This window comes from Calidris pugnax, unplaced genomic scaffold, assembly GCF_001431845.1.
Source record: "Calidris pugnax isolate Ruff unplaced genomic scaffold, ASM143184v1 scaffold70, whole genome shotgun sequence".
Classification (NCBI taxonomy): Eukaryota; Metazoa; Chordata; class Aves; order Charadriiformes; family Scolopacidae; genus Calidris; species Calidris pugnax.
In genome coordinates this window covers 10,497,687-10,525,377 of record NW_015090862.1, presented here as the reverse complement: position 1 = coordinate 10,525,377, position 27,691 = coordinate 10,497,687, and the positions used below count along the sequence as shown (strand labels likewise).

General features: G+C 41.0%; 1 protein-coding gene across 1 annotated transcript in view; it reads right to left on the bottom strand.

Annotated features, from left to right (window-relative positions):
* Positions 1-25,768, bottom strand: part of SH3GL3 (SH3-domain GRB2-like 3) — a 57,213-nt gene extending 31,445 nt beyond the window's left edge. The window contains exon 1 of the mRNA XM_014944786.1: positions 25,580-25,768. Within this exon, the coding sequence (XP_014800272.1) occupies positions 25,580-25,624 (45 nt within the window). The 5' untranslated portion in view covers positions 25,625-25,768. The remainder of the gene's footprint in view (positions 1-25,579) is intronic.
* Between the last annotated feature and the right edge of the window lie 1,923 nt (positions 25,769-27,691).

The following is a 27,691-nucleotide window of genomic DNA, read 5'->3' as shown; positions in this document are numbered from 1 at the left end:
ACCACAGCAGAAATTATTACTTTTGAAATGAAATTATTATGAAGCATTAAATGTGCTGTCATTTGAAATCCTATTTAAAACCTTAGCACTTTAAATTTATGTACTTTATTTGTGAATCTGTGAGAATTCTCTACTTTCAGCAGAGGTTTGCTGCAATTTCTCCTTTTAGCCTGAGGACCCCCATTTCAGAGCCTTTAGTGAGAGGTGGCCCGTGGCTGCACCCATCATCCTCTGATATTGGAAAAGTGGCACAGGAAGGAAACATGTCCCTAGCAAGAAGGGATGTAGCAATTCAGAGTACTCCCTAGGCAGCCACTACCAGCTGGGTCCCAGAGCCCTGGTGACAATTAAAAGCTTGCTGAAGCTCTCAGGGCAAGGCTGAAGTATAAACACTGCTTGCCTTCCTGGGAAGGAGACAGCGAAATTGATGCTCCTCTGTATCATCAAGGTTAAATCAATGCCACAAGTTCAAATAACAAGGACAAAGTCTGGTCTTTGTAAGAGTATCACTGTCCTCATGAAATTGAGAAATATAAGAGTTTGGCTCAGTGCTCAAAAATGGAAACAAGAAGCAGGGAAAGGGGAGAGCAAGCAAATCACTGCTGACAACTGCAGTATTACACCCAGCTCCGTGCCAGGGGCCATCGGCTCTATTAGGGCACGGAACCCCTGCGTGGGGTTTTCCTGGCAGCCCTGCGTGCAGGCTCACCCCACAGCACAGGAGAGCAAGAGCTGTTGCTGTCTCCTGCCTATTGAGTATTTCTACAAAGCCTTGTAGCTTTTCTGCCTCCTAAAAACATTGGGCCAAGCATCCATCCCGAGACGTTTTGTCCTCATGCGCTAGTCATCGGTACCTCTGTGTTTCTTTTCAATTCAGTCAACTCAATTTAGTCTCTTTTCACTACCCCTGCTTCCATTTGGTTTGTTTTGCTCTCAGTTGCCTCACCCCTCCCTATCACTTATCTCTCTTTGCCTTACGTTTCTTTCCGTTTCCTTTATTTCCTTCTGACACACACTTCTCCCCATCTATGCTGTAAGACCCTGCTCAAAACTTGAGCAAATCACACACACAAAAGAAAAAAGAAAAGAAGAAAAGGAAAAGAAGGAGAGCAGCACCTGACTTGGCCATCTCCAGCAGCTGCAGCAAATAGCTCATAACTCCTCAGAGGGAGAGAAAAGAGCGGCAACTTCTTCCATCAAACTTTCCTATTAGTTTCCTTCTGTGAATAGCTCTTCGAATAGGTGGTTTCATGAAACAGATTCCAGGATATTGTGGTTTTAGATTTAAATCCATCTAGAGTCCATTTTCCACTGATGCTAAAGCACCCCTCCTGCAAAATACTGACACTGCTGAACCACAGAAAGTTCAAAAGAAAAAAGGTTTTTCTACTGAAGTCAGTGGGACAGGGAGGGAATAAAGAGGCAGTGGTGTAAAATATAAAATGCTGACTCTGATCACAGCAAGGCATTTGGTCTTATTACCATACATTTATCATCTCCATCTTATATTGTGCAAAAATAAAATTATCAGCCTAGCTAAGGCCAAGCTACCCATCATGGCACTCAAGTAACATGCCCCCCTGCCTGACTCGTGGCTTCAGAAGTCAGGTAAATGCAGTTCTCCAGCGTGCAAGTCCGGATGTGAAATGAACTACTTCACTGCAGCTTCAGACCACGACTCAAAACCAAGCCTAAATAAACAAAGCTGGTTTTCCCCCTTGTAGACACATAAGGAAAGCCTACTCACTGCCTCTGCCTAGGGCTTATGTTTTCATATGGTTTATATTTTCCATTAATCTTCCAAAAGCAACTAGAGATTAAAGCAGTGCAGTGAGATATGTTTTTATTTTTTCTAACTGGTTCCATTTTGGGATGCATGTACATTCACAGTGAACTGAAACCCAACCAAATACCTCTCAGCTATGGGAGTCTATAATTAGAACAGGTCAATTACTATTTCTAAACTTCTTTTAAAGCTCCTTTTTCTCTCTCTTCTTCCTACACAGTGCATTGCCACTGCAAATCCAGCAATACCATCTCCTGTGGCTGAACACAGGTCACAGTCAGTAACACTAACGAAGGCAATACAGGAAAGGCAGGAAGGTAAGTGCCTTGTCATTATGCTGTCGCTATTATATGGTTTCTAATATTTCCTAATTGTGTCTTGTCTGGGACAGCAGATTGCCCGTTGTTCATTTCTTCCTTAGAGATATGTTCAAGTTTAGTCAGACATGCTTTGTAACTTTTTAAATCCTGCACATTCTACAGCAGCATCGTTGCCATAGAAAATATTGCTGTTACTATAATTTCCTTGACATACTGTAACTAGAGATGAACTGAACTAACTCTTCACAACCTATTATTACAGACCATATGGGTATCAGTTTGCATCTGCACACGCACGGGAATGAAAGAGAAGTCCTGGATAGGCTATTCATTTACCAGCTGGTGAAAATAGTAATTTAATGACTAACTCAACTAGCCTGGAAGGGAGGGGCCGATTCCACTTTAAAGAAAAGTAACAACTAAAGGAAGCATCATTATTTAAATTATTGTATATGTTTTTTTTCCTATGATGATGGAATGATCTCCTAAAAAGATGTACAAGTGAAATAGGGAGTAGTCAGGAAAGGAAGTATTTTCGTCTTCAGTGTGTTTATATTCTGCACTTGACAGTACCTCCAAGTAGTCCAATCATTTCCCCAATAACATGATGCAAAAGTTCCATTGCTAACCTGAATATAAACAGAGAGGGCTTGGTTTGTTTTATTTTTTAAATTACAATGAATGTACATAAATCAGCAAAGGAAACTGGGGAATCTGTAATCATAGAATCCTAGAATGGTTTGGGTTGGAAGGGATCTTTTAAGGTCATCCAGCCCAACCCTCCAGCATGTAGGTTTTTTTTAATAGCTTTTTTATATTTGTGTATACTGACACAAACTAAACTCATTTACAACACACTTCACTACACTTAAGCCTGTTTTTATTGTAAATTCACCCGACTTCAGTTAGTAAACTCAAGATGGAACAGCAGAGAAGATAAACCAACTTCACTGTTGTTCTACCTGTATGCTCTCTCCAACCTTGGAATTTGATATGGATTGATACAGCCTTGTCAAACTGAAATATGGGCATCCATCGATGTAGCACCACATCCATCTAATAGGTTAGCTCTAGAAATTCGTTTGACAGTTTCTAAATTGTATAATTACTTAAGTCACCAGTTTCACAGCTTCAGATTTACAGTCACACAGCTGTGTCACACAGCCTGTTGTGCCTTGCATTAAGGAATAGTTTCTTCACCATTTAAAGACAAATTGATTGCTCTCGAAAGAAAAGCCCATTGACAGGACCATCGCCAAGTTTCTCATATAGATACTTTGTTCCAGATGAATTGTGTCCCCTCTGGCCTTGCCATCAGTACATACATATTGGTCCTATGCAACAATAATTAAATCACTTAAAGATAAAATTTACCAGTAAAAGGTCTAATCATCCTGTTAGTTTAGATGTTAAGCCCAACTCAGAGGACCAAAGAACTGCCCAGCTATGGTTCCAGTTTGCTGCCTAAGTGTCAAGAAAAAAAAGTATAAATTCCCGCCGCTATGAGCAGAGGCTTGATAAATTCTTCAGATAATTCATAGTGAGGCAGCAAATGAAACATTTTAAAATGAACAGTTACTTTGCGCATCTACAGATTATAGTTCATCCAGCCTTCCATCCTAAATATTCTCTCTCACAAACCAGCCTCCCCCACCATTTTTTTTCCCCTGTTGGTCTGTTTTCTGTCCCCAGCAGGAGCTGCACATACTTTCGTTATTTTCAGTACTCTGCTCAGGAGACATTTATTGGTACATTCTCATGTTCTTTTATCAAAGTACAAGACTGGTTTATACTGTTAATTTATATAGTCTCTAACTCAAGGTTGAAAGAATGAAGAGTCCTAGGACACAAACAGTGTAGCGAACATCCTGGAGAAGATCATGTACTTACTTTTATTTTGAGAAACAGATAATAATGAAAGAAGAGCGGGGAGGAAACAGCAAGAAAGAGATATAACTACCTTTGCTTTCAAGCAATAAACCTTTGCTTGAAAAGCTGCTTCCTATCAGCTTTGCTTTCTATCACAAAGATATGCACTGTTTATGGCTCTCTGTTTCATTAAATTTGACCTTCTGCCTTTAAAATTGCAAAAGCCCTTTCACAGATGCACGGACACTTGAAGTAAAGAACACAAAGATAAGCGTCACCAGTTCTATTAACTGTGAACAGCTACTTGCCAAACGGCTTACAAAGTACTGCAATGCCAGGTTCAGAAAATGCAGTGCACCCTGAATTCTAAATCAAGAACATGAGTCTAAATCAATCCAAATGCAAGAATTAAGGACTCCGATTAGAAATCTGTCCCTTAGACAAAATGTCATCGGTGTATATTAAATCCTTCAATTTTTAAACGAGACTTGAGTCTCCTCCTGCCTTCCGACCTGTCAGCAGCAAAACACATTTTGATTTAAGGTCCAGGTGAGAACCTGAAGCTCTATGAGGTAAGATTACTAGACAAACACATAAACCAGAAGCATGCAGAACGTTTAATGTTATTCTAGCAGAAAGTGTTTAAAAGAATGTATTCCACCACTTCTAAACCTAAAAGGCCAAGTCCTTTCTCTTATAATGCATACATGACTTGTTTAAGGTTATGCTCCTTACTAAGCATCTTTGACAGAAAATATTAGGCAATCAGTAACCTTATGCAGATTATTTCGGCAGGACCCTCCACTGTAGTTGTAAAAGTGCCGTCTTTTATTTCTTTTCCATAATATAAAGCAGCTTTCTAATTGCACACATTCATTATTCTTTATAACCACAAGCACAGAGCTTAAACACTGGCTGCTGAGTAAGAACTGTGTTGTACATTTAAAGGAAAGAGCAGCTGTCACAAAGCTGAAGCTTGATTCCAGCAACAGAGCTAGCACAACATCTCAGAGGCCTGGCTTTGCTGTTCCAAGCCATTCTGGCCAAAGGGGTTGAACTCCAATAAAGAACAATACAAACACAATTCATCTCCCCCTGCTCCCTCACAGTCTCACACAAATGAGCTGGATCACCCAACCATTAATGGAGCTGTTATTAACTTACTCAATCTGCGGTAGGAATGCCCTGAATATGGACTTTCACCTTTGGGTCCTATATGCTCTTAAACCAGCTGAACTTGGGCATAGAATTGTAACGCTAGAAGCAGTGGCTGAGACACATTGTGATCTGAAGTTTTTCCTTTGGACGTGGTGATCCACCATCTCAAATGCTTTAAACTTGAAATCTGTATCAGACTTGACATCCTTCCCAGACACCTAAATTGGCTTTCTCAGTGCACCCCACTAACACTGCAATTTTCACTTTAACTGTTTGACCACACCAGTGGGATGAAAAAGCAAGCGACACAGGCTTCACACAAGCATTTCTAAACCACAGTGCTTTTATTCTTGATGCCCTTGGCAGCTACTAAACTTGGGAGGCAGCAAAATCACTGCAAAGTACATTCCAGAAACCGAGTCCATCCCATTGCAAACTCATAGTTCTTCAAGATTTCTACATGCCTCCTACCACTCCTCGCCAATAAATCCAACTTACTTGTGGCAAAATCCAGCCCCCTTCCAGAAAGAAAAATCCTATTCCTAAATAAAGCCTTCATCTCCATGCCATTGGATGAATCACAGAGCTCCAGTAACTATCACTTATGCTTCCTCCAAATTTGTTCCAGATCTCTGCACAGAAAGGTTTCAAACTGCCCTTTGATGACTTCTAGCTATGGTCCTTCCAAGTAGCACTAAATCACCTTTCCTACTCATTGCAACTGTTCACATAGAAGACAGCCAATTGTTCCGAAAAAGCCCAAATAAACACAGCCCTGAGACCAGTATTTCTACATATTACGAAATAGCCGTTCCAGTTTGACAATCATACCTCGCCTTCAATCACATCTAAAAGAGCAGTGAAAAAGGACAATAGGGGACTGAGCCCATAGAAAAAAGAGGCAAATGATACAAATCAAACAGATCATTAGCATGAGATGATGTATACACCAATACTCAGCATGGTGACTACGAGCTTAAGTTGAATGCATACAGATATTGAAGAAAAAACAGTATCACAGACAAAGGACATTCTTGTCCACATATGAATAAAGTACAAGCCTCTGGACTCTATAATGCAATTTTGCATTTCTATAGAGTGACTCATTTCGCACCAGGCAGTGACATGTCACAGTATTACTTGAGTCAAACTTGTCTGCTAAAGCTATTCTTTAGCACACGCATTGTACAACAAAAACTACTTTGTATTGCAAAACCTTGAACACTTTCCTGACAAACCTCCACTGTTTCCCAAAGAACTCTACACTGATGCCCACACATGCATTTATAAATTAGTAAATTGAAAGTAATCACTATTGTACACAACTCAGAAGAAAAATATTTTCATAATAGTTCAAATACAATAAACTAACCTAAATTTTTAGATGCAGACACATTTGTTCCTCAAGACTACTTAAAAGACTATGTAATAAAGTGTAAGACTCAAGACTGTCCACTTTTCAGAAAAGATACAAGTGCTTTTGAAGAGAAAACCTGATTACACTGAGGGCTCTGACAAAAATTCAATCAAATTTATTGATCTGAGATTTCATGTAGCCAGTAACGATGACATACCCAAAACTGTAAAGCTCCAGAGACAGAATCACTCTTTTATGTCAGTCTTTCATTCTGCTGTTCCCTAATCTGTTTTAAAATCTTGCTGCTTGTAGAAGCGACCGCATTCTAAAAACGGAAGTATAAAGCCATCAAAGGACCATAAAAAAAATAATAATAATCATCTTTGGTTAATATCCTTCCTCATTTTTCCCAGTTTCACCAACTCCTCACTCAGTTCCAAACTTCTGTTAAAGAAAACACTCTGAATTTCCTTGAAGAGTAATATTTGGGGATTTTTATTCCAAACGATGATCTGTTTGTGCTCTGGTTATCCAGCCAGAATACACTGCGACAGGCTGTGCACGAGCCCTGCAGACAATGGTGGTACTGAGGGCATCACACAGAGGCGGCCCTTCTGCAGGGTGACAAAGGAGGAGCAGCAAGACTCCGTGCTGGGTACGTACCCTGCCAGCAGCATTTCCTGCCGCTCTTCAAGCATCTGGTTTCAGGCCTGACAACCCAGCAATATTTCGTCCGCTTTCCTCTGCAAGGAGAGGAGCTAGAGCTGAGAATGACAAGTTACACGCAGGGCGAGCTCCACTGGCTGTTCTCACATTAGCACTTCTGCCTCCCTCCACAAGCTCCTGGTGCAAAAATTCACTTGGCAGCAAGACAATCCTGATTTGGCCTTAAAACAATCCCTTTTTCTAAAGTTGTTCTCTGTGCTTGTAAGGAAGGTGTGGCTTCCTTTCGAGACACTCATATATGCCCACTGTAAAGATGAGAAAGGGCGATTATGCTATAAAACAAACCCTTAAAATTAGAGATTTAAATAACCTCTTTTATATGCTTCCTTTCCAAGTAATATGAGGATTTTTCGTATCATCTTCTTTCTTACTCAACTCCTGTGTGATTTAAGATGTTTCTACATTAGCTGTCTCTCATGACTGAATTTGAAGACTGCTTTTACAGATGCTAACAACTAATTGCCAAAGTGGTCCCTTATGACCTCCTGTTTTGCCCAAAGAGTATTGGGAGAACACGAGAAGTTATCCCACATTTATTTTTTACTGGTTAGCCTAAAGAATCATAAAATAGTTTCGGTTGGAAGGGACCTTTGAATGTCATCTAGTTCAACCCCCCTGCAATGAGCAGGGACATCTTCAACTAGACGAGGTTGCTCAGAGCCCCATCCAACACGACCTTGAATGTTTTCAGGGATAGAGCATCTACCCCCTCTGGGCATCTTGGGCAGCATTTCGCCACCCTCATTGTAAAAAATTTCTTCCTTATATTTAGTCTGAAACTTCCCTCTTTTAGTTTAAAACCATTATCCCCTTGTCTTGTCACAAGAGGCCCTGCTGAAAAGTTTGTCCCCATCTTTCTCACAAGCTCCCCTTAAGTACTGAAAGGTTGCAACAAGGTCTCCCTGGAGCCTTCTCTTCTCCAGGATGAACAACACCAACTCTCTCAGCCTGTCCTCATAGGAGAGGAGTTCAACCCATCTGATCATTTTTGCGGCCTCCTCTGGAACCACTCCAACAGGTCCATGTCTTTCCTATGCTGGGGACCCCAGCTTCAGATGGGGTCTCACCAGAGCACAGCAGAGGGGCAGAATCCCCTCTCTCAACCCACTGGCCATGCTGCTTTTGATGCAGCCCAGGATACAGTTGGCCTTCTGGGCTGCAAGTGCACATTTGCCAGCTGATGTCCAGCTCTTCATCCACCAGTGCCCCCAAGTCCTTCTCGACAGAGCTGCTCTCATTCTCTTCATCCCCCAGATACTGTATTGATACCAGGTGTTGCCCTGACCCAGGTGCAGGACCCTGCACTCGGCCTTGTTGAACTTCATGAGGTTCACACAGGCCCACTTCTCAAGTCTGTCCAGGTCCCTCTGGATGGCATCAGGCATGTCTACTGCACCATTCAGCTTGGTGTTGTCCACAAACTTGCTGAGGGTGCACTCAATCCCGCTGTCTATGTCACTGATGAAGATACTGAACAATACTCGTCCCAGTATGGACCCCTGATGGACATCATTTGTCATCGATCTCCATCTGGACATCGAGCCATTGACCACTACCCTCTGGATGTGACCATCCAACCTATTCCTCATCCACCAAACAGTCCACCCATCAAATCCAAGTTCAGCTCCAGCTTCACCTTGGCCTTCCTGACCCCACCCCTACAAAACTGGGCAGCATCACCACTAAACCCATGTGAACTGGTAGGAGAGATCTCTTGTTGGCTAATCATTCACAACCTCAATGAGATAGAAATCTCTTACAAAGCATATAGTTTCTACTCTGAATGTGAACAAAACGTTCCAATATTCAGGAAGGTATTCTTCCACAGCCGCTTAGCCTTCTCTAAATCCTTTTCATCCCTGTCAAGGCATTCCCACCACTTCCCTTGCAGTAACAGCTCTCATGCGACTACTCTGTGAGCTTAAGGTGTTAATCTACCTGGAAGCTAATCACACATTTGAACTGGGTTAATTTTCAGATGGATAAACTGCCTCTATCAGCTTAGTTTGTGATCAGGCGAGCACCCAGAGCTGACTCAAGGAAGTTGGCAGGACCTTACTCCAGGGGTAGAGCAAGTCTACGATGGCCTAGATTTAGGGTGATACAAGTCGCCACGCAACTGCATCCTCAATATGATGGCATCCAGCTGCTAACGCCGATTCCATAAACAAAGTACTTGCACGTATGGGGAAAGGTATGTGTACATAAAACAAGCTAACCATCCACTGAGGTAGTCTGACTAACGAGCTCTCTGTCCTAAATTAACTAAGCTTTACATTACCCTGTCCATTCAATACATCTTCATTTCTCTCCTCTTCACATGACATCGAGCAATTGTACTCAGTCTAGTGAAAATCTATCCTTTGCCTTATTATAGAAAATGTTGGCATATTGTCAGTCACAGTTCTGGAAGAGTGCACCACTCCGATTCATAGCTCCTAAGAGGAATCTATTGTACTTTGAGTTCCCAGAACACTTTCTTACTGGTTCCAGCACAATGCTCTGGAATCAACCCCAGAAAATGCATCTTTCACTCTTTTCTCAGGTTAAACTAACCCTAGCTTATTCAGGAAAGACAGCTCCCACTGGCTCTCGTGAAAGCTAACATTAAATATGTCACGAAATATAGCAGAGGCCTGAACTCAGGAGGGTCTAGCTAGCTTTCAGCACATGAACAGGCCCAGGGCTATCCATGGATGTAAAGCTCCGCAAGTACTTCAAGGCCTCATGGAACCAAAGCCCCGTATTACGCTGTAGCTGGGTCCTGTATGAAGGCTGAATTAGAGTTGTTATGGAATACCCAATCACAACTTTTCTGGTAAAGTAACATATGCTACTGTTGTTATTTCTTTTACATCATCTGAAACAAAAAAAATAATTAAATGCTAGTTCTTCAAATAAGACATCAACCAACCATATAAAGCATAGCTTGCATGGGCAGACTAGGCAATTAAAATCCTCAGAAAAATTAAGCAATTTTTTCCTCTTGAAAACATTTAAATGTGCTACATAATTCATGACTATCCAGTTGCCCTCCTGCATTTTCCATGACCAGAGATTTCTGCTTATTAGATAGCTTTATTGAAAACCCATTTAAATAAAAATTAGCTGTGGTCTAAAACTGTAGTTCAATTTTCAATTTTTTTTTTTTTTATTTAGGCTGAATACATTGGGCCTCTTTATCAGGACACCAAGCACCTATCACTTCTTCCTTACTTCATACCTTAAGCACATCCTCAATGTCCATATGCAAGACTAAGAAAAAAAAAAATCACTTACAAATGATGTCAAAGAGCCCTGCCAAAGCAAGGGCTAGGAAAAAGTCAGGGGGTTTTACTTAGTTTTTGGACCAACCTAATTCTGATTTCTATAAAATCAAGATGTACTTCACTGAAGTCAGACCTATCTCATTATACACTGAACACAACAAGCAGTAAATCTGAGTCTTAGAAATTACCTGGCAAATACTTTTAAGTGCCAATACAGACCAAACAGAGGAGAAATAACATAGAGAAGGTGCATGCACTTTTGATCGTGATTTGCAGCTTCAGCTCAAAGCTTATGTATTTGGATTAAACATTCTTAAAACTGTCTAAGCTCAAGAGCTGCTAACACTAAAAGACATGCTCTGAATAGTTAGGAATACCATTTTCAGGTTTTAAAAGTTACTCTACAACTACATATTTATCTAAAGTAAAAAGTTCCTTGGCAGTGCCATAGTTTAGTGAATCCATTAGCAGTAAAAAATGTGGTGAAAGTCATCTACTACAGAGCCCCAAGGGAGCTGTACAGTGGATGCAAAACAGCAAAACTGTCAACAAAAGCTGTATATAACCAGATCCACTCACGGTCAAAATCATAATTTTCAGTTGATTTGGTTTAGAATTAACTTCTCCTCACATTAGCATACTATTGCTTGTCATCAATTCAGCAAAATGTTTATTAGCAAATCTACCTACTTGATGATGACAAATAATCTATATTGCTCTTTCAGAAACTACTTTCCATCAAGCAGTAATTCTGACAGAATTCCATTCCCACGTAATCAAGTTAGGGATTTGTCCTTCAGTGTTATTAAACTTTTGCTTAAATTTTTTAGTACTTACACTAGTAGCCTTGTAGATTTTATTAGGCCAGTATAAAATGGATTGACAGCTCCTTCTCTTACCTTTACTTTTTACTGTGCATTATTTTCATTTAAGTGGTATCATTCCTACCTTTTGGAGAAGTCCTGTAGTTTCCACTGCTTTTAGTACATAGTGAAACACCCACGTTCTGCCACTCAGCCAGTCCCTGTTACTTGCTGCTCAAGGCAACCACCTGCTCCTGTTGCACATGAATTGCACACGGATTGCACACTTTCCCTTTGAATCAACAAGATGTATTTTTTTTTGTCTCCTCTGCTTCAGAGGTTTCTTGTTTCTTTTTTTTTTTCAAGCCATTTTAGTTGGCAGTTTTCACAAGCCTTTAAGTTCACATTCATCATTAGAGTGCTGTCAAGTAATGTGCTTCCTGTTCCTGCATCCACTACAAAAGCAACTGAGTTTTTAATGTTTTTACAGTCTCATTATTCAAAATATTTTGAAAAATCCAACAACGTGCTCCCAGGAGCTCTGCAGCACTGCTGACTTCAGGGGGATTCATTTGAGGCCCTTCTCAATGATGCCCACAGGAAAACCAAAAGGACTTCAGATCTCTCTCTCTCTCCTCTTACGCAACCTGTGCTCATTGTGAGTTGCAAAAACCAGTCCAAAACACTCTTGTGTATCTCAAAGTTTTTAATAATCCATGCTCCTTTCATTCACTTAATAGGAAAGGAAAAACTCCAAGTATCACAGTAAAAAGTTGGGGGGGGGGGGGGGGGCGGAGAAAAAAGGATTATTTTCATCACTGTGTTCACTGTGACTAGTCTGGAGAGGAAGTCACTGCACATTTTTGCCTTATTTTCACAACTCCATTTCAAAACATTCTAGTGGGTAAAGGCAGCAACACGTTGTTACATGCAATACCACAACATAAAATGCAGTTGGGGATAATAGGGCTTCCTAAGAGAGATGTGTACTGTCCTGCATCTCCACGAGGCAAAACTCTTCCTAGTGGTAACAGCAGCACCGCAGAAAGGCACTGCTGATTTCATCCATGGGGAAAGAGAAGAACATCCCTCAGCAAGCACACAGAATTGTCGGCATTTCATTGTTATCAAACTTTATCAAATTCCATCTTTAAACAAACAACAGAGAAAAAGTGGAAAAATTCTCAGGGTGCAATTTACACACAGACCACAGACATCTGCAGAGGTCTGCAGACCAGCGAGCTCTGAAGGACTGGCAGAAAAGAGGTAACAAGGCCCTGTCCTCCTCTGCACTGGTTTTAGCACACGGCTTCGGAGCAAGGAATTCCTACAAAAAAAGGCAGCACATCCATCAGCAGCAAAACAAGCCAAGTCTCAGGAAACAGGAACCTTTAACCACAGCTGAGGAGATCACTGAAGGGCACATCTCAATCACCAACAAACTCACCTGCAACGAAAGCATCATGATTCTCGCATTCTTCATACAAAACAAAGCATATGGCCCTTTAAATCTTGATCAAATGTATATGACATTTAAGAATATACATATAGAACTGTGTTCTTCATTATCAATAATACAACTCTAAATCGCATAGTATACAGAATCACAGAGTTTCCCAAAAGTTGAAATCGCGGGCTGAAAAACTAAGTACGAAAAAAGGCAAGATTTGCTATTTTTCAACTCCTTAAAGATGTGCCGCATAGAATGATGTGCATAAATTACTGCCCTAACTGAAAGAAGTTCCAAAAATGTCTGCAGTACTTAATTTTAATTACTTTTTGGATTATGGAACTAAAGAAATTGAATATTTTTTTAATAACATTTGACCACTATTTTGAGTAATCCTTGTGAATGCACTGAACGCATCTTTGTAACTGCATCAAACACACAAACAGATGTAAGTTTCCAGGAATACTAGAAGAGGAAAACAATTACAGACAAGCTTTTGCACAGCAGTATTTTCTGAGTAGTAATTACAACTGGCATAGCAACACTTGCAATTTCTGTACATGTAAGTCACTTGAATTTAGAAAATAACTGGCAAGTCGACAAAGACTGAGTTTTCTTTTTGCACCAATCTAGAACAGTCACTTTGGCCAGACCATGTATTTATTTCAGTTACCTGCTAGAATAATAATAATCATTACTAGAATTAGTGTCAAGGCTTTGTATGTGCCAAAGTGCGGATGCAAAGACAGGCCATTTGGTGTATTTTACATGTTCCAAGGGATGAACAAGACATAAAATTTACTCAGTCTCACATACATTGGCAACAACTGAACATCTGCTGAAAGATTAATTAGATGATACGCTATTAAAAGTAATTAACAAGGCAAGCAGTTACTATTTTGGATCATAAAATAAGTAGTGTTCCAGAAGAATACATAAAGTCTTCACAAACAAACTGCTTTCATCTGAAACCAGGCTTTTCAAAAACTATCATTTTTCCAATTTTGCATAATGTTTGAATAAAGTATCGCAGAAATTGACACCACTTGCCAAAATGACTTTGTTTCAGTTCGGTTTGGGTTTTTTTGGTTCTTTGTTTTAAAAAATAATTTCCTCTTTTTTTTTTTTTTTAACAAATACAATTTTGATATAATCCAAAAAAATCCAATTTCCAGAAGTACTACTACTTTTGTGCAAGATTAGCTCTATTTATGTGCATCTTTTCCCCTAGTATAAACAGACCTTTTGTTCATCAGATAAGAGTGAGCTGTACTGGTCTCCTGGCTGCTTCCCAAATGTGCCGATAGACAAAGAGGTGCCAAGCGCGACGCTACAGATCCCTTGCAGAAGCTGCAATCACAGAAGACCTCTCGGTCTGACCTTGTTCTTTCTCCTTTGCAGCAGGGCACAGCCCCACGCAGACAGGCTTCATCTCTGCAACCCCACACTAATCTGGCTAGAACACAGATGCACGACAGTAACCAGTGAAGAAGCTCTAACAGAGTGTTTCCACAGAGGTAGTGCCAAAAAAAAAGCAGAATAAGCAGCAAAAAATACCTCTGATAAAGAAACGGGGTAATTCATCCTAAACCTCTGGACCCCAGGCAGCGCCGCTCAGGGCAAGTGTCACTCCACGCAGGGAATTCTCAGTCCTTCTACAAGCAAAGTTTGCTCAGATATACAAGTCTGGAAACTGAAGGGTGGATTTTTTTGTCTCTGAAGAACATCTTGCAAATATATTTTGGGCAGAGGCTATCTATGAGGAGCTTTTCTGTCCAAAGGCTTAAAGATGGTAGGGGAGGAAATACAGGTTATGTATATGTGCTGTATTTATACATAATCATGGAAGTACTATCATCAAATTCCATTTACCCACAGTAAAACTGGGCAAACTTTCAGAGCAAGCTATGACAGTTCACACCTATGAGCTTTAGGGATTTTTAAATTTCAATGCGTTTCAAGATTTCACTGTAATATTATATTAACTGTAAAAATATACACATACATACTTCAAACTATCGAAGAGATTTTGTGTTAAACTAAGACCGCCTCGAAAAAAGTCCTTTGTTTCACCTTCAGAAAGAATCTGGAAACAAGAAAAATATTCTTCTACCACAAAAAAGTGACATGCAATAAACCTGCTGAATCCTAATGACCTCGCATTTAACGACAAACAGCACCAGAACATTGCCAACACCTGCTTCACTTGACCTGCACAGCCCACAGCTCTCAGGCCAGATGGACACAGCACAATTTCATGACTTTGTTATAACAGACAATTCCACTGGTAATTTCATGACTGCAATTTCATGACTTTATAGCAGATAAATCAACAGGATCCTGATTTTGAACATAGTTCATAGATTTCATCAATATATTGTCTTTGGGAAATTGGATCACCTTACACTAACATTGACATTTATGTTGGGCCAAATCTCTAGTTGTAGATGCTTCTACTTTCCTTTCCATTTGTGTAACCTTATTTACATCCTTGTTTTACAGATTAATTTTGGGGGCTCTGCAATTCCTCCAAAGCAACCTGATGACAGTTAAGAAAGTAAAAAGCAGTAAATATTTCTAGTACACAATAGTCTGCTTATCTGAATTTCTACTGTTCACTGTCTCCTTCAACTGACTTCAGTGGGAGGACTGAACTAAGCCTTTAGCCAAAAGCTTTCTCATGTCCCAAATATATTTTTGGTGAATCACATGAATCAAAAGACCTCAAATGGAAACTGCTTGGGGTTTTTTTCCCCACCATATAAAGAGGTTCAGAATATAATTTTCTATTGTTTATCTCAATGAAAGTGCATCATTATAAACCAAGAATATCTAAATGGAGAAAATCTTAATAGCTTATGACCATACAAAATATCTCAATGACTAAACACCCAAGATAATTTAATTTGAGAGCATATTAAATGGCGGCATGAAGTTGGAACAACTAACTTCTAAAAAGAAATTATATGTGTAATGGCAAATGGAACAGAAAAAAAACAAAGGGCCAGAGACTGGAACAAAACAAAACAAAAAAGCTCACACAAATCAGTGAAAAGTAAGAGCCAACTTTCTTCACAGTATATTCATACAGGTAGCCAAAGCCAATTTATCATCAGTTTCTGATAGCCTTCCCCACACAAACATTCTCCCCAATCTGTGTCATAGAACAGGTTTGCAAACTGCACACCTAAGTTCTAGAAGAACTGGGCACAGAAGCTCCAGACACAAACACCAGTGGCCAAAACGAGTTTCCTCTTGCTTCTTACAGGTGTACAAAGGATGAGAACCTCCTCTACCCTATCTGCTGGTAGCACATATACCCACAGGGGAACCATCCACCACGCTCAGCCATTTACAAGTCTGGCAGTTGAGCAATTTTTGGGTTGATCAGTGCCTTCAGCCCCTTTGTGAGCCCAGCTCCTGTACCTGGCCCACTCAGAATAAATGAGAGCAGTAACCAAGTGTACAGCTTGAGAAAAACCTATAGAGCATAACTACTGATGAGAGAAAGTATCCACCGAAGACACATTTATCTTGGAGCCTCTTTTGCAACACACTCCCTCAAAAAGAAAGCTATTTCTGCAACTAACTCCCTTCCTGCCCAGGCGTTACCATTCACCTGTGCTTGTGCCTGTCTCTTCCCTACTGTTTCCATAGATGTTTTCCTTCCCATTAAATTAAAACACTGTGACAAGCAGCACCAGCTCAAACTTACATCAAACAGTACAAGGCAGGGAAAGTTCCACCAAGGAATGATGTCAGTGGTCTTTGAGCACCTGGAGAGCTGTAGGACAGACCAGGACAGGGAAGGAGTTTTGCTTGTTCTCTCCAACCCCCCGCAAAAGCAAAGAAAAAAACAAACAAGGAAGCCCCACCTCCAACACCAACAAACTCATTTTAGGTGGTTACTACAACACACAGGGGAAAAAAAACAGGTAGGGAATATTCAGATGCTAGAGCCATAAAATGATAAAACAACTAATCTTTAAGGTAAATAACAGTCACTGTGTTCCAATGCCTCCAGGGAGACATCCCAGCAGCTCACACCACAAGCAGAATTCATCCCGTCTTTAAAAATCTTACTATTTTCTTTGGAAGGAATTTCTAGGCAGCAAACTGGAACTGCTGGTTCTGAATGGATGAAGAGGTACCGTCTTTGATTAATAATTTACTTTTAACGGGGTTTCTTCCCCTCCCTCCAGGCAGGCATCTACTGCAGCCCCGATGCCAGGCTGCCAGGTGCTGCACGCCCTGCGGGGAAGAGAAAGCCTTCCCCTGTTTGTGGCATTCTCTGACCCTGCAGACATTTCACCTTCTAGCTCTCCCAACAGGACTGTGAGAGGGAAAAACATACTTTTGAATCAAAACAATGACTTTCTGACCTCTGATGCCACATCTTCTTTATGGCACTAAGTAATTCCTCCCCTCCCGCCCAGCCCTATTCTCTGCTGGGGGAATAGCATTACCTGAAAATCCTAGTTGCTAAAACATTTCTTGCCTGTTCCAGAGGGGTATTAAAAACAGTTGAATGAAAATACCATGTTCAGCCCCGCTGAACTTTGAGTCAGTGGAATTACACCATGTTTGTATGGAAGCCTTAATCCAAACTCCTATCTACGTTTTCTATTTATCCATACATTTTATGCAAAATAAAAGATACTGTAAAAAAATCCACAGTGAATGTGACATGGTTCTTCTACACACCTTTTCAAACCCCAACAAAGTTTCAAAGCAGAATTTCTAATGACTGGACATTGCATCTACAGTCCAGAAATGCATAATACACTTTTGGTTCTGCACTGAACAGCTCCTTAACCTTGAAGTCACATCGCCTTCGAGTACCTCATTTATTTGCATCTGTAAGAAAAGAATGGGAACAGCGAGACCTACTTGCATTTGCAAAGCACTCACAAGGGAATAAAGGAGTCATTACTACCCAGGACCATCTATACTTGGATTTAATATTTTATGTCTTTTTTTGCTTGGTTAAAACAAAAAAAAAATTAAAATATTCTCCCCACTTTTTCATCTTAGATCTGTAACCTGACTGCACAAGACCAGAAACACTGCCAATCATGGAAAATGGGATTTAGACCCCCTTGATTTCCTTTGAGTCCTGGATTTTTACAATCACGTTCAGTTCCCAACCAGGCTAATTTCACTGCAGTTATTGCAGTTCATTAAACACAGGTACAGTATCAAAAAATGTCATTTAATTAGGGTAGTACAGAAAGAGAATTAATTCTCATCAGAGGCCTGGCATTGTCCTTTGAATAGAAAGTATGTAAGGCCAAGTTATTTTTGTGGTTCACACACACAGCTGCTGGTATTTGAGATGTTGCAGGAAATTATCTGGTATATTTTCCCCATCAATGCATATAACTCTTAATAACTTCAGTAATAGAAACAAGTACACAGTGATAGAACACTAGGGCTCTAGAAAATATAATTCAAGGTGTAATCTAACATTTGATTAGCACTTTTCTAACTGGACTTGTCAAAAGTATTGATAAAAACTTCATCTTCAACTCTCATCACAAAACTCCAGCAGTGCCCTCCTTTCCATGAACAGGAAAGAGATTAACAACTGGACTTGTCAAAAGTATTGATAAAACCTTCATCTTCAACTCTCATCACAAAACACCAGCAGTGCCTTCCTTTCCATGAACAGGAAAGAGACTAATGATGAGAGCACAGTATAGAATTAGATTGCCACAATATACAGAGGTGACAGTGGCATTAACATAAATGGAAGTAGTTTGCTTTTAACAGTATCATTATAAGACAAAGTTTGGGGTTTATAGGGTTCTTACAGAAGGTATGAGGAATGGGGCGCATTTTATTACTTGAATTACATGTGTCCTTGCAGAAAGTGTTGCTGTTCACATGGCACAACAGACAAGACATTAAAAACACTTCTATTCTTCAGCAGTAGTTGGTTCTAGAACTGCAGCTGTATTATGCCACTGAATATATACAAATTGCTTATCTTACTAGGAACCAAGCGCTTGGACTGAGGTTTTATGGGCCAAGTTCTGCAGCCAGTTATACAGTTTTGCTGCACATTCCTGTAAGAGACTCTTTATTGAGTCATCCCAGATTTCTATCTAAGCAGAATTTCTCCTCCTATATGTTTATTATAATAAAGTCCATCCCAAATTATGTAGAGGAATGCAACTTCTTGGTAGACATGTATCTGTTCAAGATATCTAAGCAACTTCAAGTAACACTTCGCGTATGATGCCGGAGAAAATCCTAATGCAGTGCTGTTGCTGTGCTTCACTTCTCTGTTTGTTTTTCAGCACTGCAGGATCCTCAGGAGGCTGCACTGCAATACATTACCCAGCATGTGCCGCAGTGACTCAGGCAGCAGCGTGAGTTAAGGATGGAGCGCCAGCTCTCGCTCCAACTCCAGGATGCCTGTGCAGAACTCCTCAGCAAAGCCAAGAATCTATAAAAGGAGATGCGTTCAAGGAGAAAGTTCAGCTTCCATTCCACTGTGCCATGCTGTTTTCTATTGCAATGCCATTCAGGCTGTTATGTATAAATATTTTATGTCCAAAATACAACTAACCTCCTTCCAAATCGTAGCTGCATCTCTGCTCGATTCCCAGTTTGCAGCATTATGATGCATCCGTTGCAAGCTTTAAGAGCTGCATTGTTAAAGGTTGCAGAGGCATATGATGGCTATTTTCTGATTTGTATACTGACTGAAGGACTCGGGGGTTTTTTCCTACAGTTATGCTGTACTGGCAGGCTGCTTAGCAGGTGATAAATACAATTGTAAATATAACTGTAACCCTAAATCTTGAGAGCTAGTTTCCCCAGCCTCCCAACTCCATCAGATATATTTTTTTGATATTGAAAACCACCTTCACGTCACAAGGAACTGTCTTTCTATTTCCTACCTATTAGCCCAGTAGGTTGGCCCCAGGAAACAAGCTGCAGCATAAGCAGGGTGGGCTGCACAACCAAAAGTCAGCCACGTAACCCAAAAGTGAGTGAGTTGGCCTTACTGATGCTGAAGGAAGAGGGGGGAAGTGCAGGTCATTGTCCCTTACTGCACCCTGCCCGACCCCCCCAAAACCCATGCTGATCTTTGCCACAGGACCACATTTCCCTCCCTTTTATTAATAATTTTGCTTTGAAATAAAGTGCAATACAAGGACTTCTCCTTTTGCAAGCACAGTTTTCCACTAAAAAAGAAACAAACAAAAAAAAAAAAAAACCCCAAGAAATACTCCATGCACTAAAAGTATTCAAAGATTTACACAAACCCTCAGCCCCTCCTCAATTCATCTTAGGAATTTAAGATGAAGAGTGTATATTCTACATTATACTTCTGTAATTACTGGATTATATAACAAAAGTCTCCAGTCATGACACAGGCAAAGACAAATAATACTGTCCAATTAGATATCTACATATGCACAGAGAATAGGGGAATGTTATTTTTTGTCTTTGCCAGTGGCTGAAGGTTTACTCTCCTTTCTGAAACACATATAAGAAGTATAATCATCCATTTCAAACCATCTCAGACAATAAACTAAATTTGACTGTCCTTTTCACCACTGCTCTAGACACACAATTCTATAATATATGCAAAAGAGTATTTCCAATTATCTAATGAAAAGTAGGAACATAATAGAAGCTCTCTCTCTACAAAGGTCTTGAATTCATCATTCCCAATTCAGGATGGATGTGAAAGGGCAGTATCTCTAAGAGACTGTATGATAACAGCTCATACTCCTAGGAAAGAAATAGTAGTCAATAATGAGATTCTTTTCCTGTCCCACTGGCAAGTTCAGGTTCTCTTTGTATAAAGATTGCCTCTTCCTCAGTTTACCAAAGTACTTCCTTTGCTAGCAAGCACTTGTAAATTAGTTTTTTGTGTATTAACTCAATGTCAACATGGACTTTAAAACAGGCTTAAATATTATGTCTATGCTAGTATCATTCATCTACAACATAACAGAAAAGAAAAATAGTCAGAAGAACAAACAAACAAACAAGAAATCATCACAACAAAACCCAATCGCAAGACTCATTCTGTCTGGAGAACAAAATCATCCTGATTCTGATGATCTGGTCTTCATTCCAACAGATTGGATCAAAATGCCACCTAAATCAATGGAGTAAAAGCAGAAATCTGGAAGACAAGCAGCAGCATCCCTGCAACTGTTGGTTATAGCCAAAACTTTAAAAAAAAAAAAAAAAAAAGGCCTTTAAAAACACTGATAAAAAAGATGCAGTACTTGAAAGGCCAAATGCCATTCAGGATATGTAAGAGACAAAAGTGCAGAGCATATGTTTTATTACAGTAGGTTAAATCAATTTCAGAAGGCAAAAAAGTTGTAACAGATTTTGGTTAGAAATATGCTCATCTCTAGGCTCTATCTGTAGACAATAGAGCCAGCTCCTGATTCACACTCTCTTGGAGCCTCTGTTTCTTCACTGACAATAGGAGAAGGTTTAAGAAACCAGTCTGCACAGGCTAACAATAACTGTTGATGCCCACATTACAAACAAGATATTCACAATAATTGGCAGTCATGTGTTTCCTCAAAAAAGTATTATTTTCTCCTACTGCTGAGGAGCTAAGCCTCAGGACTACACTGTGAATAAGCTGTTGATAATGAGACTGATGCTATACACGGATTTAGTTACAATTGATTTAAAAAAAAAAAAAAAAGAGAGAGAGACAAAACATGTGAATTCAAGGTCAACAGCAGATTTCCTATGCCAGCATCACAGGCTGAGCTTTCAAAACACCCTTAGGGAGGGAGGTTCTCAGCTCACAAGCCTCCAACTGCTGTGAAAAATCACATATCTTTACACCAAGATACTACCCTGGCTGCACTTTTAGAGCACAGCAGAAATATAATAGCATCTGCTGCCTATTAAGGCTTTCTTATTCACTCTCTCCACTTACAGCTTTTCTAAACAGAAACACCACTCTAAAAATACTGCCAGTATGCATCAGAAGATGCAGTCCTCCCACCATCTGGGCTATCCCACATGCACAACCACCAAGAGAACAAGGCCTGCAGACACAGAAGGCAGAGAGACACCCACCTACATCAAAAGGTTTCAACCTGAAAACAGGAAAACAGATAAGATATGTCAGAGGTTGAAAGTGACAGGAGGCGAATTTTCATCACGAACAAAACTCCCTGAAGGTTAATTAAAACACTTCTATTTGAAAATACATTATAAAATAGGGGGGAAAAAAGCTGAATTCCATGAGACTTGCACATAAGTTAATCAGCCTGCCCTCGCTTATCAGCCACTGCAAGGTGGTAAGAAGCCACACAGGTTCTGCTTGATATTTCATTAGTCAAATGAGTTATACTCAAGGGATCATTGCTGATATTAAATGGACAGAATGGAAGCAATCCTCATTCCAGTCCACCTGAGTGTTTCAATTTAATCTTATAACCTAAATAAGAAGCATAGTAAAGAAAATTCTAGCGTACCCGAAAGCTATTATCTGTTACATAACAGATATATAACCTCTGGGTTACACGTAAGCTTTGGGTCTATCAGTTCTGTGATGTCAGAGGAAGCAATTATTAGGGTACAGATAATGGAGTAGTATTGCAACTTTCTATAATGGAATATACAGAACAAATAGTTAAAATGCCACTCACTCTGGGGTGCAGAATTAACTGCAGTAGTTCCAACAGATGCTCATAACCCAAGAGGTCTCTTCTGAATCTCACTACCAGATATTTAGGTGAAAAACTACACAGACATGGAATTTTCAGTGGGGAAAAAAATACAACTGGGTAAAACATTCTAGGAAAAAACCAAGAATGCTTATTGTGAATTAACAGATAACAAACAAGAGACATGGTAATCTTTTATACACAAAGCCACTCTTCAATAGTGTGTCATGCCCAATTTTGGCAAGGGCTTTAGTAACCATAAAACAGTTAGCCGTTGACCTTTCATAAAGCAAACACTTATTTACTTAACTGGAACTTTAGATAAACCAAGCTGACACGCACCAGACAAACAGTCCAGAAACCTAACTGCATGTATAAAAGCATAAGTATTACTTGCTTTGTTCCTGGCCTCTATAAGCTTAGAATTTAAGCCTACAAAGGTGACAGCACTAGTTAACTTAAAAGCTGTACACAAAGCCACACAGGAGAGGCAGGCTTGATACCAAAAAAAAAAAAAAACCTGAAATGCATTTCTTTTGCAAAAAACAGTTCTGCAACAGTTAAGTAGTTCAGTTAGAGTATACAGAGTTAGAGAGTAACTCCATTTATTTCATTTTACTTAATCTTTCTATAACTATATATCTATATTACTCTATATTTCAGTTAGAATTGTGGTTTGTTTCAGTTGAATACAAGTCTATTTTAGCATGGAAGCAGTATCTTTTGAAAATACATGGATCTTGTCACTTCTTTGATATTTATTCACATTTCTGAATGGATTGCTAAGTACAAACTGTCTTAACTAACTTGCTTCACCCCTTCAGATTTTTTGCCTTTAGGTTCTGTCAGCCTTCAAATATTATTCTTATTCCTTAATCACATGCCCTGGTACAAGCCTCATTCCCTTCAGTATTCCTCAATGTCCTCTGGGAAATTTGCCAGTTTTTGTCATCTGCCCCCATTCTCCTTTGGGAACACTAAAGGAATTAATTTCATTCTTTCCCCAAGCAATGCCTGTCTCTGCTGTTAACAGTTACCCTTGGCATCTCTTATCCATTCGATACGCAAAGGTGTATGTCTCCTTAAGTGATCCTACAGTACTTTGAGATTTATCAAATGGTCTTTTGAGAAATACCTCTTTCATGCTCTGCATTTGCTTGTTTTAGCATTTTGTAAAAGAATTTAGCTAAAAGATGGAGTGGCAAAAACTGCCATTTTGCATGTTCCACTTCATTTTTGTCAGTTTCAACCGTTTAGTTTGTACCATCACATCTGCAGGTATAACTGCACCTCTGTGTGTCAGATAAATAGATCAGTTATTTAGACCTGGATGTTTTGATCACCTACAGATGCTATTTCTTCTGTTATTTTTTTACCACTACTACTTTCCCCAACATCTAATCTGAATCCTTCTAGAATGAGCTCTTAAGAAGTGTCGTATGTTTCCTCAAGCACTGAAAAAAAAAATAATCTAATTCCAGTGTCTTTTTCCTGCACGTTCATTCCCTACTAAACAATATTTCTTTCCCTGATGAGAGACTTTTTTAATCAACTTACTTTAAATTCCTTGTTCAGGCCTGCATTTGAAAATAAGTGGAAACTTTACCTTCGACCCACCCTGAGATGAAGAATATTATCTGAGTTATGCATCGCAGCTCCTTACTGGAATGACTACTGCAAGACATGCCACAAATTTTTAATAACTGTACAGTCAACTTCAATACATTCTATTATTCCTTTTTGCCATTGCTACTACCTTTAACAGATCCCCTTCCACGTTGATTTTTTTTTTAATGTTTACCTGACATCAGGGCAGGATTAAGCAATTTGCACTGTTACCAGTTGCTAGATGAGACAGCACTTGTTGTGGTTACCCCTCTAACTTCCTCAGTGAAATACCTTCTGCTTCTTGAGTTACAAACTCACCATAGCAAAGGCTGCATCACTTACCAGCGTAAGTCAGGTGCAAAACAAGCCAAAACGTTTTATAAATTGTCCTTGGATTTGTTTACTGTCATGGTTTGGGCCGGACTGGCCACTAAAATGAATGACAGATGCTCTCCCCCACTTGCTCTCCTGACATTCATCCTGGAAGACCCCACATTTTCTCAAAGAAACAGTGAAAGTTAACTAAAAGATACAGATTAATGAGGTTTTTCCAGATCAATACATGACATTAAAGAAAGAACACTACTGAAGATAAACATTAGATACAAATATTTAGCATCTCTATATCCAAATAAAGTGCACATTGTGCCTTTGGGCTGCCGTCAAGCCAAACATGAAGGAGGACCTAGAAAGGTGACAGCTCCGCACTCACCAAAGCTTTATTTTCTTCACTCTCACCAAGACACGAGCAGTCGTCCGATCCGACTGAGTAGGTTACAGACACTAATTCCAGTATGACAATTATTGAGAGCCAACAGAAATACAGATCCCTCAGGCTTGGAACAGGCAAGCGAAGCAGCTGAGGCTTCCAAACACCTTGGGTGAGCAGCATCCCACAGTTGCCACTTCCTGAAGCTACCGTGCCAACGTGGGGCTGGCCCTGTCATGCAATGCAGTGCCACCAGCCCACCCGCTGGAGAGAAAGGGGTTTCTCTCTTAAGAGAAACGAGCAGAAGTATTAAAGAGAAGCACAGCAGAGGAAGGGGGCAGAAGAAGATGAAGGTTTACCCAGGAGAAGGTAAGAGTACAGCATCTAGAAAAGGAGGGAAAACTCTAGAAACATACGATACCCTCTGTAGGACAAGCGCACGGTATGGCAAGTAGGATAATAAACCAGTAGTTTGTCAAGAACAACACAATGCTGTTCATTATTGTCGTTCAATACTTCAGTGGGAAACTAGCACCATACAGCCCGCATCTGTAACGGAGGCCTCAGAGCACAAACACAGCGTTAAATAGCAAATACCAATGACTGAAGGAAAGACCCAAAGCCCCAGGCAAAGGACGGAAAGAGGGAGCCCTCTCCTGCAAGGATCACCACGGGAGGACCCGGCGGTAACGCCGAAGGACCCGCTCCAGAGGGATGCGGGAGGAGCGGGGCGAGAGACCCGGGGCGCCTCCGGGCGGCGGGGATCGGGCGCGGGGCGAACCACCCACACCACCCACACCACCCACCCACCGGCAAAGCCGCCCCCCGGGGCTCCGCCGCCGACTGCCCCCCTTACCTGGCTGGCTTTGTGAAACTGCTTCTTCAGCCCCGCCACCGACATCTTCCCCCCGCGGCGGCGGCGCTGCCCAGCCCGATGGGCCGGCAGGTCCCGGTAGGTCCCAGCAGGTCCCCGCGGCCCGGCCCGGCCTCTCGCTGTGTCACCCGCACCTACGGCCCCGCGCGCAGGGAAACATCGCCTCCCCAGCGGGCTCGGCGGGCGACACCCCATTGGCCGGGCGCCGGGGCTCATGCAAATGACAGAACCCGGAGCCGCCTGCCCATTGGCCACTTGCGGGGGGCTATGCAAATGAGGGAGACGCCCAGGCTGCGCTGTCGCGCGGAGACAGCGGGGAGGGGGCGGGCGGGGCGAGCCCGTGGGCGGGGCCAGCGCTGCGATGGCGGGGGCAGCCTTCCGCCACACGGGGCCTGATAACGCACCGCAAGGCCCGTGTCTGTTCGCTCTCCGGGTTCACCTGCCTCCTCCTGTCGCCGATAAGGCTCCAATTATTCTCTTTCGAGGTCTCATTTCTTGTGTTTCCTTGTAGCCTCTCCAGTTGAGCTCGTTCACCTCAGAGATTATCCATCATAACTTAATTGTGGCTTTTTAACACGTGAAAGCTCTTGCAGAGATCCCGAACACGGCTGGCTGGTGCTGGACATCCGAACAAAATCCACTCGGCAGTTTGAGGCCACGGCTGCTGGAGGTCCAGGAAGGCAGAGCTTCCCACCAACCACCTCCCCCCGGCAGGAGCAGAGGTACCAGAAGGAGCTGAGCTGAAGGACTCGTTTATCTGCTGGCTTGGTTGGGGTAGGATGGACTCATCATATGCCTAAATACACCTGCCTACCAGCAGTGTGCTGATATAAACATGAGATGTGGTTACGATGCTTAGAGAACAAAGTTAAAAGTTCCTGAAGAAGTTTCTGCTGGGACATGGCTGAGGCATGAAGTATCATACCCAGCTTTGAATGGGATGTGAAACAAAACCGTCTTGCATGTTATTTTTGCAGTTGTTAACTTGGACGTAAGGGAGCAAAATATAACTTCTGGAGCAAAATTGAGGGAGCAAAATATAACTTCTGGAGCAAAATCGAGCCAAGAGTGTATCCTAAACTAACCCTGGGTAATTATAATGCTAAAATATACACCCCTTTGTGAATAATGAACATGCTGACTAACCCCGGGTAATTATAATGCTAAAATATACTCCCCTTTGTGAATAATGAACATACTAATCAGGTAACCTCCCTAAATGTTTTAAATATACATAAATATATGCTTAGATGCATATGTATAGTTGGGCGTGGGGAATGAATCCTTATTGACCAAACAGCTGTATTTTGTTGTTATAAATATTGGGTGGTTTGAAACGGGAGGTGTGCTGGCTGTTGTTAAATGCCCAGCACCCAATTCTGCAGAACTGAAATAAAAACAAGTATCTCGACTCAGGGTGTTGATTGACTCTTGCACATGGGGTAAAGAATCCCCTTTTAGGGACAGCAGTTATGCCTACACTGGTAAAGCACTTCCAGGCTACGCTCAGATTTGGGGGAATATTCACTCTGCTTTACCCTGCTCGGTCCTGGCTGTAAAGTCACCTGGGAGTCAGGATTCAGGTGAAATTTTTTCATGGATCCCCAGTTCAGGGATAACATCTGCTGGGTGCAGCAGGGCTGTTGGTGTTACTCACTCTCATGCTTGCTACATTTTTGTTGGCTTGGGAGAGAAAGGCATTTCCAGAACATGTCATAGTTACTTCTTTATAATAGCAAAGAGGACTATGGCAAAAGAATACAAGAACTTTCAGAGTAATTTTCATGTTATAAATTGGGAGAATGGAATCCCTGTCTCAGCTGCTAGAAACAATTATATACCACTATGAAACAAAGTATAAAGACAGACATATTAATGAGTTAAGGAACTCCTACCAGCTATTCCTAGACAAAGGACTGTCTGTACAGGGGAGGCAGAAGAGACAAAAGCTAAAGCAAAGGGGATAGCACCAGTCAACATTTACTCTGGAAGATGAATTGTGAGGGGAAGTGCTTCCAGGTTTCTGGGCTGAGTAATGTTTGAAGGAGGTGTGCAATCACTGTGCTATCTGGTGCCACCTGTGTAGGGAAAAAG